The 14,753-nt window shown below is 48.2% G+C and overlaps 1 protein-coding gene across 1 annotated transcript in view; it reads left to right on the forward strand.

Annotated features, from left to right (window-relative positions):
- The window catches only part of RUVBL2 (RuvB like AAA ATPase 2), a 75,096-nt gene extending 69,347 nt beyond the window's left edge, over window positions 1-5,749 (forward strand). Inside the window, exon 15 of the mRNA XM_069200858.1 lies at window positions 5,455-5,749. Coding sequence (XP_069056959.1) covers window positions 5,455-5,480 — 26 coding nt within the window. The 3' untranslated portion in view covers window positions 5,481-5,749. The remainder of the gene's footprint in view (window positions 1-5,454) is intronic.
- The last annotated feature ends 9,004 nt before the right edge of the window (window positions 5,750-14,753 follow it).

The raw sequence follows: 14,753 nt of genomic DNA on the forward strand, positions 1-14,753 counted from the left end.
ACTAATGTAGCTTCAGTGTGACACCTGATTTGCTCTGGGCACACTGTTGATCCCACTTGGAGACTGGCCATTCCAGTTTTAGCTGGATGGGAGTTAGAAGTGGTATCTTTCTTGGGACAGGCCTTGTCTCCAGTTTGGTGTCCAGACTGACTACAGCTACGACACCAGGCCTTTTTGGGATCAAAGTTTTAACCCTTGTACCCAGAATTGTTTTGTGAAGAGGCTCTGGGCCCACCCTCCTGTGCAGGTTTTTGGGGGCCTGTAGAAGACTCTTTACTATTTTTGTTTTTGGCTGTCTCACCACCTTTCCCCTGGGGAGGTTTTGTGACCCCTTTCTTTTGGTCACCCCCTGTGGAAGTTTTGGACACCCTAGTCTTGACCCAATGGTCCGCCTTCTTTCCCAATTCTTGGGGAGAAATTGGTCCTAGGTCCACCAGATGCTGATGCAGTTTATCATTGAAACAATTACTTAATAGGTGTTCTTTCACAAATAAATTGTAAAGCCCATCATAATCATTTACACCATTGCCTTGAATCCAACCATCTAGTGTTTTTACTGAGTAGTCTACAAAGTCAACCCAGGTCTGGCTCGAGGATTTTTGAGCCCCCCTGAATCTAATCCTATACTCCTCAGTGGAGAATCCAAAGCCCTCAATCAGGGTACCCTTCATGAGGTCATAAGATTCTGCATCTTTTTTAGAGAGTGTGAGGAGTCTATCCCTACACTTTCCTGTGAACATTTCCCAAAGGAGAGCACCCCAGTGAGATTTGTTCACTTTTCTGGTTTCACAAGCCCTCTCAAAAGCTGTGAACCATTTGGTGATGTCATCACCATCTTCATATTTAGTTACAATCCCTTTGGGGATTTTCAACATGTCAGGAGAATCTCTGACCCTATTTATGTGGCTGCCACCATTGATGGGTCCTAGGCCCATATCTTGTCTTTCCCTTTCTATGGCTAGGATCTGTCTTTCCAAAGCCAATCTTTTGGCCATCCTGGCTAACTGGATGTCCTCTTCACTGGAGTTATCCTCAGTGATTTCAGAGGTGATGGTCCCTCCTATGAGGGAGCCAGCATCTCTGACTAGTATTTTTGGAGTCAGGGCTTGAGAAGCCCTGTCCTCCCTAGATAGGACTGGTAGGGGGGAATCTTCCTCCAATTCACTATCATCTTCATCTGTGTTATCCACAGAGGGGTTGGCTCTATCATACTCTGCCAACAGCTCCTGGAGCTGTAGTTTGGTAGGTCTGGAGCCCATTGTTATTTTTCTTATTTTACAGAGTGACCTTAGCTCTTTCATCTGGAGATGGAGGTAAGGTGTGGTGTCGAGTTCCACCACATTCATATCTGTACTAGACATTATTCTTCTAAAAGTTGGAATGCTTTTTAAGAATCTAAAACTGGTTCTAGAATCTAATTCAAACTTTTAAACTCTAAAAGAAATGCTAACAGGGACTAACACAAGGCCCTAGCAGGACTTTAAAGACTTGAGAAAAATTTCAATTTGCAAAAAATCAATTTCTAATGACAATTTTTGGAATTTGTCGTGTGATCAGGTATTGGCTGAGTAGTCCAGCAAATGCAAAGTCTTGTACCCCACCGCTGATCCACCAATGTAGGAAGTTGGCTCTGTATGTGCTATTTCAAAGTAAGGAATAGCATGCACAGAGTCCAAGGGTTCCCCTTAGAGGTAAAATAGTGGTAAAAAGAGATGATACTAATGCTCTATTTTGTGGTAGTGTGGTCGAGCAGTAGGCTTATCCAAGGGAGTAGTGTTAAGCATTTGTTGTACATACACACAGGCAATAAATGAGGAACACACACTCAGAGACAAATCCAGCCAATAGGTTTTGTTATAGAAAAATATATTTTCTTAGTTTATTTTAAGAACCACAGGTTCAAATTCTACATGTAATATCTCATTTGAAAGGTATTGCAGGTAAGTACTTCAGGAACTTTAAATCATTACATTAGCATGTATACTTTTTACATAAAACACAATAAGCTGTTTTAAAAGTGGACACTTAGTGCAATTTTCACAGTTCCTGGGGGAGGTAAGTTTTTGTTAGTTTTCACAGGTAAGTAAGTCACTTACGGGTTTCAGTTTTTGGTCCAAGGTAGCCCACCGTTGGGGGTTCAGAGCAACCCCAAAGTTATCACACCAGCAGCTCAGGGCCGGTCAGGTGCAAAGGTCAAAGAGGTGCCCAAAACGCATAGGCTGCAATGGAGAGAAGGGGGTGCCCCGGTTCCGGTCTGCCAGCAGGTAAGTACCCGCGTCTTCGGAGGGCAGACCAGGGGGGTTTTGTAGGGCACCGGGGGGGACACAAGTCCACACAGAAAGTACACCCTCAGCAGCGCGGGGGCGGCCGGGTGCAGTGTGCAAACAAGCGTCGGGTTTCCTTTAGTTTTCAATGGGAGACCAAGGGGTCTCTTCAGCGATGCAGGCAAGGGGGGGGCTCCTCGGGGTAGCCACCACCTGGGCAAGGGAGAGGGCCTCCTGGGGGTCACTCCTGCACAGAAGTTCCGTTTCTTTAGGGGCTGGGGGCTGCGGGTGCAGGGTCTTTCCCAGCCGTCGGGAAATGGAGTTCAGACAGTCGCGGTCAGGGGGAGCCTGGGGATTCCCTCTGCAGGCGTCGCTGTGGGGGCTCAACTTTGGTTACTCACAGTCGTAGAGTCGCCGGAGGGTCCTCCCTGAGTTGGTTGTTCTCCACCAGTCGAGTCGGGGTCGCCAGGTGCAGTGTTGCAAGTCTCACGCTTCTTGCGGGGAGTTGCAGGGGTCTTTAAATCTGCTCCTTGTAACAAAGTTGCAGTTCTTTTGGAGCAGTGCTGCTGTCCTCGGGAGTTTCTTGTCTTTTTCGAAGCAGGGCAGTCCTTAGAGGATTCAGAGGTCGCTGGTCCCTTGGAAAGCGTCGCTGGAGCAGGTTTCTTTGGAAGGCAGGAGACAGGCCGGTAAGTCTGGGGCCAAGGCAGTTGGTGTCTTCTGGTCTTCCTCTGCAGGGGTTTTTCAGCTCAGCAGTCCTTCTTCTTGTAGTTGCAGGAATCTAAAATCTTAGGTTCAGGGAAGCCCTTAAATACTAAATTTAAGGGCGTGTTTAGGTCTGGGGGGTTAGTAGCCAATGGCTACTAGCCCTGAGGGTGGGTACACCCTCTTTGTGCCCCCTCCCAAGGGGAGGGGGTCACATCCCTAATCCTATTGGGGGAATCCTCCATCTGCAAGATGGAGGATTTCTAAAAGTTAGTCACTTCAGCTCAGGGCACCTTAGGGGCTGTCCTGACTGGCCAGTGACTCCTCCTTGTTGTTTTCTTTGTTTCCTCCAGCCTTGCCGCCAAAAGTGGGGGCCGTGGCCGGAGGGGGCGGGCAACTCCACTAAGCTGGAGTGTCCTGCGGTGCTGTGACAAAGGGGTGAGCCTTTGAGGCTCACCGCCAGGTGTTACAGCTCCTGCCTGGGGGAGGTGTTAGCATCTCCACCCAGTGCAGGCTTTGTTACTGGCCTCAGAGTGACAAAGGCACTCTCCCCATGGGGCCAGCAACATGTCTCTAGTGTGGCAGGCTGCTGGAACCAGTCAGCCTACACAGATAGTCGGTTAAGTTTCAGGGGGCACCTCTAAGGTGCCCTCTGTGGTGTATTTTACAATAAAATGTACACTGGCATCAGTGTGCATTTATTGTGCTGAGAAGTTTGATACCAAACTTCCCAGTTTTCAGTGTAGCCATTATGGTGCTGTGGAGTTCATGTAAAACAGACTCCCAGACCATATACTCTTATGGCTACCCTGCACTTAAAATGTCTAAGGTATTGCTTAGACACTGTAGGGGCACAGTGCTCATGCACTGGTGCCCTCACCTATGGTATAGTGCACCCTGCCTTAGGGCTGTAAGGCCTACTAGAGGGGTGACTCATCTATACCTGCATAGGCAGTGAGAGGCTGGCATGGCACCCTGAGGGGAGTGCCATGTCGACTTACTCGTTTTGTTCTCACCAGCACACACAAGCTGGAAAGCAGTGTGTCTGTGCTGAGTGAGGGGTCTCCAGGGTGGCATAAGACATGCTGCAGCCCTTAGAGACCTTCCCTGGCATCAGGGCCCTTGGTACCAGAGGTACCAGTTACAAGGGACTTATCTGGATGCCAGGGTGTGCCAATTGTGGAATCAAAAGTACAGGTTAGGGAAAGAACACTGGTGCTGGGGCCTGGATAGCAGGCCTCAGCACACTTCCAATTCAAAACATAGCATCAGCAAAGGCAAAAAGTCAGGGGGTAACCATGCCAAGGAGGCATTTCCTTACACATAGCATTTCTTAACTGTGAAGGTTTCATGGTGATGGTGAAATTCCCTCTTCGTCGATCAGTGGATCTGGGCACACTGCCTCCTGTACCATACACGGTGATTCTCTAACGGGGTCGGTGCTGGACTGGAGGGGTTTCTTGCCACAGTGATGATCCATCGTTGGATCACTCAGTCACATGCCATGAAAGAATCCAACTATGAGAACTTAGTTACACGTAAATTACGTTCATAGTTCATTGTCGAAGCACCTCTTGTTGACCGCACCAAAACTTAAGTGAGCTCCGAGCTCACCCACTGCTTACCATTCATTGGATTTCCTGTCACCCATTTGCTTCTTATTCATTGACTTTCTTCTCGTGTTGTTCTTCCCCTACAGCATAGCTTCTTAATCATCCATTTGATTGGATGACTTTTATGCTTCCAGTGGTCACCTTCGGGGAACTACTTTTTTCTTTCTTTCAGCACTTCAAGAAAGTGTCTCCTACTTCGTTTGCTGCGCCCCTCTGCACTCCATGTATCTCCCTCCTCCCAGTTCGTCCTTTGCTTTGCCTAACTCTACTTTTTATTTATTTGTAGGTCTCCTCAGTTGCGCCACCCACTCCTTTTCACTTCTGTACACATGCTCCTGCAGTTGCTCCCCCTCCATTACCATTGTCAGGGTCCTTTTAAAACAAACAAAAAAAGAGGTGGGGGGGACTAGGGTTTCCCCTTTAATTTGTTTTTTTCCTTGCGGCTGCTGTTTGCTGCAGGGCTGTTCTAGCCTTACAAAACACCTTAGCACAGGTCTGCCATCAGTTTATTTATATATTTTTTAACAAGTGCTGTCTGCCATTTTTGAACAGGTGAATAGACAATATAAAATGGTGCCCTCCATCATGCTGTATTACATGGTCATGCTCGGCCACCATTGCATCATAATTTGTATTTGAAGGGACACAATATCAGTCTTTTTTTTTTATATATATTTTTTATTATTATTATTATTTCAACAGCAGAAAGCATTGGCAAAGCCAATAAGTCGAAAAGGTGAAACCTGTTAACTTTTCTAATGCTTGTGTTTATGGCTGATAAGCATCTTATGAGCAGCAAAACCAAGGCTTTATGACAGGTTCCATTTCATATCTCACACATTCCTGATCTTCTGTTGATTTTGCTTTCATTGCAGAGGGAGACACAATGGACACCTCCTGATGACTTGCAAAATCTGGATCAAGGTCTTAATCTCCATCCTCAGAGTTACAAACGTTAGTTACCCGCCTTAAAGGTGTGACTGGAGGATCAGGTCTGCCTGAAGTTCTGGTCGAAGGATCCTCTGTCTGCGGCCTTGGCTGCAGGATACCGTGTATGAGTCCAAGACTGCGGTTTGCAAGAACAGTCTGTATCTAAAGCCCGTGCCTGCAGAATGCACCCTGTCACTATTTGCTACGTTTTGTAAAATAAAGTTTTTTCAAAATATGAAATGCCTGTTGTCACTTGTTACTAAATTCGTAAGCTAATTAAAATATTATTCATATATAGTCATCCAGTAGTTTGAGATGGCCACAAGAGCTGGAGACCAGCTCCCATATTATCTCAAAGCCGCAGCTTTCGTGTTTAGTACTATCTCTAATAGCAACTAAATGATTTGTCAAACCGTGGGACTGCAACCTTTCATAGGAAAACTGTTGTCCGTAATGATTCATTCAATATGTTCTTGTTGGTAGAACTGTTCTGGTCTCGCTTTGTGTCCATTATTTGTGGTTCTCACAAGACTGGAGGTTTAAGCAGTAGAGAACCTGCTCGAGAGTCCGTAGACCCCCACACTAAAATAGAAAGCAGAAGAGCTGGTCCCTCTAATACTTTTTTTATTTTTCTTTAAGCTCAATAATTGTGTGCTTACCCTAGAACATGAGCTGTGACTAGCAGACTAAGGAGCCTTCTGTCTCAGTCAAAGTTGCTTATAGACTGTTTTTTGATTGGTTATTTGTACTCCACTTTTGTTTAAAAAAAAAAAAAATGCAGGCAGAGCACATTTTGCATTCCCAAGCAATGGCCCCCATAAGACCAGTGACCTTAGGATGCATTCTGGAATGTATATTTTTAGGGTCTCCTTGAAACATACAGGCGGAACAAGTTTTGCAATCTCGTATAGAATGTACAGCCAAGAAAAATAAACACGAAATGGTACAAACCTGGCTCAATGACATGAACCTTGACTGCTTTGAACCTCTGCTTTCACCAAATGCCAAGTCATTTGGAGTCACTCTGGGCACCAACCTCACCCACAAGGAACATTCCCAAAAAGAAGCCTGCTATCAGCTGTTTCTTCCAGAAAATGACATCAGAACTGCTGTAAAAGCCCTCGTACTCTAGCATCTGGATGGTGGGAATGCCATACTTCATGGCCTCCCAGACTCCACACCGACTCCTTAATCCTCCTTCATGTCACAGTACATTGCATTTAGGGCCTGAAGAAATATGATTTTTTTCCCATTTTTTAATATTTATTTTCAGTAGCTACAGCACTATAATAGCAATTTCCAAATCCATGTATACTTGTGCAACTTGTGGCAAGAAAACATACTTTACTACATTAAAAGGTAATTATTAAAAGGGCTTGTGTGCTTTTAGTTGCTACGGGTGTTTATTCGGCAACACTACATACTGACTGCATGGCGTGTTTAAATGGTATCAAAGTGCTAAGGAGGTGTGGGTTTCGCAGGAGGACTTATAGATTTGTTTTACTGCTGGCTTAGAATCAGGAACATCAGCTCTTTGCCCCAAGTTTGACTATAGTGACTGTTGCTGAAAGTGCCCCATAAAGTGACATAAAGGATGTGGAATAAGGTGGGTAGGGGGTGTGGAAGAATATGGGACTCAGTAGACCAAGTACTTAGGAGGGGTTAATTTTTTAGCTTCCCTTCTTATTTCTCTGATAGATGTGATCAGTTGTGTACGTGAAGGCTGATAACTGCATCTGAGGGCACAACCATGGCTGCCATATTTTACGTCCCTGGCCAACCTCTTGAAGGTGGCGGTTTCTCCTTGCCCTTTAGGGACCACAAGATGGGTTCCACCGCTAGAGAGTGAGAGAGATGAAACCAATCTTGAAAAGAGTCCGACTGTCAGTTTGGGCCAGAGTAGAATCTGCTCACTCTTGACTGCCAAAAGATTAATTTATTCAGGGTCGGAATTCCTTTACAGGAAGTGGTGAAGACACGGAAATGGCCAGTCTTTGATTAGATACTTCCGGGTGGGCCTGGTGCAGGTAATGTAACTTTTCATTGCCACTAACCATTTAAGTGTACACATTCTAACATGTTCTTCCCCCGGAGAGGTGTGCATGCATACTCTGCAGCTATACGTTAATCCGATGCCAAAACTAATGTGACCAACATCGACTGTCTAGATGATTTATGGACATTGGGGGACTGAGGTAGTTGTGCAGGACGTATTTTATTTACCATTTTAAATATTTTGAGCATCATCTTTTATATTAGTCTGCAGAGCAGATCTGCTTCGGTTGCTCTATACCTAAATCTGAAAATCTTGACTCTTTTCCAGGCCTTGCAGCTTTGTCTAGTCGCTGATGCAGGGACATCTTTCTGTTTCTCAACAGACCAGTCTGGCCTGCGAACTGTGCATGCAAGCGCCATCTTGGAAGGTGTCCAACATTCTGTACACACCCTAAACGTTTTGTGAGACACTATAACTATTTAATTAGTTCTGGTCATTGTGACATACTCGTTACTAATTAACTATGGATGTTTAAATAATTTGAAAATGTTAGTATCTGCTCCCATTGTTGGCTGGAATGCCCGGGACGAGATTGACTCTTAACTGGGATTGAAGTTCTTTCCTGAGGCCTGGAACAGAGATGACTTCAGCCACCGCTGGCTGGCTGCCACGCTCTTCACACGTGTGAATCCGTGCTAATTGAGAGCAGGACCGTGGCACGCGTTCTAGTGGTTTTGGGGAGGCCAGCTCGAGGGTCAGTCTGGTCCTGTGTTGGAATCTGGCCACCCACGAGTTACTGCAGGTCGCCACATTGGCTAGACCTGCACCAATATTCATTTCCCCACGTCGTATGACTTCAACAGGGGTTGTTTATTTAACCAGAGGTAGCCTCCCCCACTCTCGCGCACCTTTTATTTGCTTAAAACGTATTGATCGGTACTTTACCCGTTTTTACTCAAAAAGAAATTCCGGGCAAGATGTTAATTTCACAGGACAAGAAATGAGTTTTATTGGGTTGAGTTGTTAGGCTGGCTTCTGGGCGCTGCACGCAGTAGATTTAGGTGTCGAACTCCTTTATAATTACTGTTGTTTTCCCTTTGAACAGGCCCTCTCAGTTCAGAATACGGATTTCTTGGAAAGGAGGCTCTCTTGGTCATGAGTGCGCGCTGTGTGCGTCTGTCCACGGCCGGCTGTGCTGTGAATATCCACCTGCCATCCGGAGGCCCACGGGCCCTTTTCTACAGGAATGTGGCGAGGGAATAGACCGCGGTTGTAACCAGCGATGGAGTTTTCTTGCTTCCCCTCAGATTTTGGGACAATTCCCCCAGTTTTTCCATTTCTTCTTCAGTTTCTGACCGGAGTGCAAGGAAGGCAGAATAACTTGTGCCAAGGAGGAAAATCTATTTTGGCAGCTATCAACCCATGAGGGCACGCTGCTGGCACTGCCTCTGGTAGTAATCGGTTGTAATGGCAGCTCAGGGGCTGGTCCAGGCCGGGCTGGGAGGTGGGCGCCTGAACAGTGAGTCACGGCAGGGAATCTGCCAACTCAAGTCACCACTGGAGTCTCTACTTTCCATTATAACTGAATGTATCGTGCACTTCAGGTTTCTCATAGGTACAAACCACTTAGGGGCGTGATCATGCACAGGTATGTGAGGGAAGAGCAGAGTTATTGCCATCAAGACATACAGAGAGGAGCCCAGGAGAATGGCGCCCGTGCAAGCAACGATCCTACCTATTACAGCTATTCCATGATTTTCTCCGGTACCGGGCTATGCCAATGGTCGTTACCTCAATTCGATGGCCCCAATATCTGACTCGGCCTGCACACAGGAGGCCAGGTGCTGAATGCCGTCATTGGCTCAGCTCATGCCTGTGTACAACCCAGTGATGGGAGGGATGCTTGCATTCATGTAAGCCACTGGCAGTCGCTCAAGACCAGCCATATGCAAATCAGTCTTGGGCCTGCACCAATAGAAACTGCCCAGGCAGAACAGCCTGGTCAGGTCCCCGCCAGATCGGTTCCAGCCTGCTTAGGCCTTGCCACTGATGTATAGCGTTCTGTGGCACAGTGCATGAACCAGGGAAGGAGTTACAGGGCTCGCTGCGGCCCCAGACCCTGGTACTGCGCAGACTAGACACTGAGATCCGTGAGGGCCCCCCTTAGTCACATATCTCGTAGACATTCATAGTCCTTGGGCTCCCTCCCCCGCGCACTGTAGGGGTGTATTGATCTTCTGTCCGTGGGAACGAGGCCAGGCTGTGAAAAATGAGCCACCACCCCACCCCCTTTTAATCTCGTTCCCTGTTTTACATTATTTGTGTCTGCTCCCAGGCCCCGCCCATGTAAACACAGCTGTAAAATCCAGTTCCATGGCTGGTCCCAGGCCCTGTCTCCAGGCAAAAAAGGCTAAGCTTGTGCGTGTCACTTGCTGTGGTTTGGTCCCATGCCCTGCCCTTCAGAAGTAAACAAGTTCAGGATGCAAATCAAGCCACCTTGTGCACTAGTGTACCAGCTCCGCCTCTGCACATACAAGGCCAGGGTGCACGTCCCAGACCTCTTGTTCCGCGTGCATCGGGATCTCGTTCACGGCTCTGCCCCTGCATAGGTATACAAGGCCTTCCTGCACTCATCTGCTATACATACCCAGCCTGCAGATTCAACCCATTTCTTACACTCCTCTGCAGTGCCTTCTGCCTCTGAGCACACAAGGCCTGGCTGCAAATGAGCCCCTTTCTGTACAACTCTGAGCATCAAGGGCAGGCTGCAAATCCCGCCCCTGTAAGCACTCCTCTGCAGTGCCTGCTGCCTCTGAGCATGTAAAGCCAGACTGCCAATCTTGCTTCTTTCTGCACTCCTCTACAGTGCCTGCTGCCTCTGAGCATGTAAAGCCAGACTGCCAATCCAGCTTCTTTCCGCACTCCTCTGCAGTGCCTGCCGCCTCTGAGCATGTAAAGCCAGACTGCCAATCCTGCTTCTTTCCGCACTCCTCTGCAGTGCCTGCTCCCTCTGAGCATGTAAAGCCAGACTGGCAATCTTGCTTCTTTCCGCACTCCTCTGCAGTGCCTGCCGCCTCTGAGCATGTAAAGCCAGACTGCCAATCCTGCTTCTTTCCGCACTCCTCTGCAGTGCCTGCTGCCTCTGAGCATGTAAAGCCAGACTGGCAATCCTGCTTCTTTCCGCACTCCTCTGCAGTGCCTGCCGCCTCTGAGCATGTAAAGCCAGACTGGCAATCCTGCTTCTTTCTCCACCTCTCTGCAGTGCCTGCCGCCTCTGAGCATGTAAAGCCAGACTGGCAATCCTGCTTCTTTCTGCACCTCTCTGCAGTGCCTGCCGCCTCTGAGCATGTAAAGCCAGACTGGCAATCCTGCTTCTTTCTGCACTCCTCTGCAGTGCCTGCTCCCTCTGAGCATGTAAAGCCAGAGTGGCAATCCTGCTTCTTTCCGCACTCCTCTGCAGTGCCTGCTGCCTCTGAGCATGTAAAGCCAGACTGGCAATCCTGCTTCTTTCCGCACTCCTCTGCAGTGCCTGCCGCCTCTGAGCATGTAAAGCCAGACTGGCAATCCTGCTTCTTTCTCCACCTCTCTGCAGTGCCTGCCGCCTCTGAGCATGTAAAGCCAGACTGGCAATCCTGCTTCTTTCTGCACCTCTCTGCAGTGCCTGCCGCCTCTGAGCATGTAAAGCCAGACTGGCAATCCTGCTTCTTTCTGCACTCCTCTGCAGTGCCTGCTCCCTCTGAGCATGTAAAGCCAGAGTGGCAATCCTGCTTCTTTCTGCACCTCTGCAGTGCCTGCCGCCTCTGAGCATGTAAAGCCAGACTGGCAATCCTGCTTCTTTCTGCACTCCTCTGCAGTGCCTGCTCCCTCTGAGCATGTAAAGCCAGAGTGGCAATCCTGCTTCTTTCTGCACCTCTCTGCAGTGCCTGCCGCCTCTGAGCATGTAAAGCCAGACTGCCAATCCTGCTTCTTTCTGCACTCCTCTGCAGTGCCTGCTCCCTCTGAGCATGTAAAGCCAGACTGTCAATCCTGCTTCTTCCTGCACTCCTCTGCAGTGCCTGCCGCCTCTGAGCATGTAAAGCCAGACTGTCAATCCTGCTTCTTTCTGCACCTCTCTGCAGTGCCTGCCGCCTCTGAGCATGTAAAGCCAGACTGGCAATCCTGCTTCTTTCCGCACTCCTCTGCAGTGCCTGCCGCCTCTGAGCACACACAGGGACAGTCTCCAAATCCAGCCTTGGCCCGCACCTAGCTGCTGCCTCTGTGCGCTCACAGTGGTTAGAGGCGTGAAGTGCACGGCTGGTCCCGGCGCGAGGGGCCTCACATAAATACAGTTACAAAGCAAAGCCAGGTTTTAAGCTTTTTCTTAAAGATAGTCTCTGCCATAGTTTGATGCAAGTCAAGGGGCTGGTACTCCAGCTGTGCGGAGCGAGAAAAGAAAAAGAGCGACCGCCTCCCGTATTCAGAGGTATTCTAAGCACTCTCGCCAGATAATTAGTAGGAGATCGTAGGGCTCTCACTGGTCCAGAAGATGAGATTCTGGCAGATAAATACACAGGACCAGGGTGATGCAGGGCTCTATGCATTGAAAGAGCCACTTTAAACAATATCATTTTTTCAATCTGAAGCCAGTGCAAGTTTTAGAAATGAGACGTGCTCCAATCTAGGAAGAGCTAAGCCGTCCGTGCCGCCACATTCTGAACCCCCGAAACTTAAGCAAATACTTGGGCCACCCTGCAGGTACTGCATTTGCATAGTCTAATCTAGACATCACCAAGGCCAAAATAACTGTCCTTAGATGAAGAAGATGGAACAAAAACTTCTTAGCTATGTGTAGGATGTCCAACCAACGAATTAATGTGGTTGTGAAAGGACAGCTCAGTATCAAATTTAACGCCTAGAGTTTTTTTCACCAGTAGCCTGTGTCAGAAGCAGGTATTCCAGAGGGCCAGAGAACATCCAGATCTAAAATGAAATTCTTGCATTAAAAACTGAGCACCTCGGTTTCTCAGTGTTGCACTTCAGCTGATTGATTATCAGCCACTGGGTCACAGCACGAAGACATGCTTGAACTAACTCGGAAACATGGTTGAACATGGCCAGCCTGCAAGTCCAGTCCCTTTCCTCCCCGCACCTATCTGCAGGGCATGCTGCCTCTCAGCACTACAGAGTTCCACTTCACTACTGAGGCTACAAATCCAGCCCCTTCCCCCATCTGCATGCCTGCTGCTTCTGAGCACTACAGAGGCTACACTTAACTAACTACTCAGTCTACAGATCTACCCCCTTTTCTTCCTGCACCCATCTGCTGTGCATCCTGCCTCTGAGCACTACAGAGTTCCACTTCACTACTAAGGCTACAAATCCAGCCCCTTTCCTTCCTCCGCGGATCTGCAGTTCCTGCTGCCTCTGTGCACTACAGAGGTTACACTACACTTCTGAGGCTACAAATCCAGACCTTTCTGCTCCGATCTGCAAACACTGATTCTGTGCATACAAGCAAGTCCAGGCCTCTTGCCATAGATGCGAACTTCAGACTTCTGGTCCCAGGCGCTACCCCTACAGGTGTCAACACATTCAGGCTTCAAATCCAGCCGCTGTTTCTGCGCAGCTTCTGCGTGCACCATACCAGGCTCTGTCCTAGGCCTCGCCTCTGCCTGGACGCACCAAAGCAAACATCAAGTGGGTCCGAGGCCGCTGTCCACAAGTCCTGTTTCTACACACCCGCGTTTGTCTCCGGCTCCCAAATCCTACACCCAGATCAGAACTCTGCCGGTCGCCCTGTCCCGCGAGCTGCGTGAGGCGGCCGCATACCAGACGCCATCTTGATTTCCAGTGCTCGTTGCCTTTGGTTCGAGACTCACACCTCTGCATTGATGCCTCCGTTTCTAGAACAAAAACCTGACCGTCTGAGACACCATTTCATGGAATGAGAAACTAATTTTCGAAATTGTGCATACTTCTGCTAGATGTTTCATTTTGATTGATTCTAGGCCTCACATTTGCCAGCCCGAGAGGGAAGTAATAGACGTGTTCTGAGAGAAAAAGAGGGCCAGGGGAGCCCACGCGCATCACAACAAGCTTTATCCAGTAGTTTTAAACTTTGGGCATCATCCTGGGGACTCCTGTCCTGCATTTATTTTAGTTTTGCTCAGTGCATAATTTAACCCGCTACGGAGAGCAGCGTGGAACCAGCGAATCACCGATTTTGATCCAACTGAGGATTCGTCTGTGAAATGCACACCATTGAATTGGGTAATATCATTTTAATCTTCTTTGGCGTTTTATACAACGTCTCAGTGTCACCTTTTGCCTACTTCAGAGCCTCGCAACCCAGCAGAAAGGAGGAATGAGGACTAAAGATGGAGACCATTGGAGAAGTCGACCAGGAAGAGTTTAAGGCATAGAGTTGGAGTAGGCGAAAGGGCGTCTCAAGGTGCTTCAAAATGCTGGAGTCAGCGGGTCCAAGGAGGGAGCGGTAAAGGTATAGCTAAACATGTAGAGTATGGAATAAGAGGATGCAAGTGGGTGGGATTAAAGCTTGAGGCATGGGAGAAGGGCAGAAGAAGAAATTGGGGATAAGGGTATGGAGAAGATTAAAGGGGGATGGAAGAACTGAAGCCATTTTTCAGCTTTTAATCAAAATGTTGCCTCTGTTGACCTGGGCCCACCGTCCTTGTTAGCAAGGGTTATGGCTGGAAGGGAAATTGAGATGATGCTTGCACAAAAAATAAGGATCTGCGCATTAGCTAGAAGTCTACGCTAGGAGCAAAGTTAACCAAGCTTACCAGTTGGCTGTGCGGCTACTCTACTACCATCTTCTCTCCCACCATGCTTACAGACCGGCCCATCTTTCTCCCTCCCACCGAGGATACATTTTCCTGCCGAGTTTGCAATGAGGCCTCCAAGAGCACATCACGCCATTTCCCTTCGGTTCTTTAGAAACGTTAGGTTGGATGAACGTTGCAAATGAGGAATGTCCTTGCACCTGTGCCGTATAATAATGGGGCCGTAAAGGCAAACAGACTGTTGCGATGTGCACTAATTGTGCTTGATCTCTAGTTTACAGCATGGTAGTGTCTTTTCTATTGGTGCATAGGTACATCATTGCAGCATGTGCTGCCTCCTGGTGTTTAGTTATAGCACTGCAGTATGTATTGGCCATTGTTGCACAGATGCAGCATTGCTACAAATTCTATCCCTGGTGTCTAGTTATGGCTGTGCATTGTGTGCTGGCCATTAATGTAGAGTTGC

The sequence above is a fragment of the Pleurodeles waltl genome, chromosome 7, assembly GCF_031143425.1.
Source record: "Pleurodeles waltl isolate 20211129_DDA chromosome 7, aPleWal1.hap1.20221129, whole genome shotgun sequence".
NCBI classification, from domain to species: Eukaryota; Metazoa; Chordata; class Amphibia; order Caudata; family Salamandridae; genus Pleurodeles; species Pleurodeles waltl.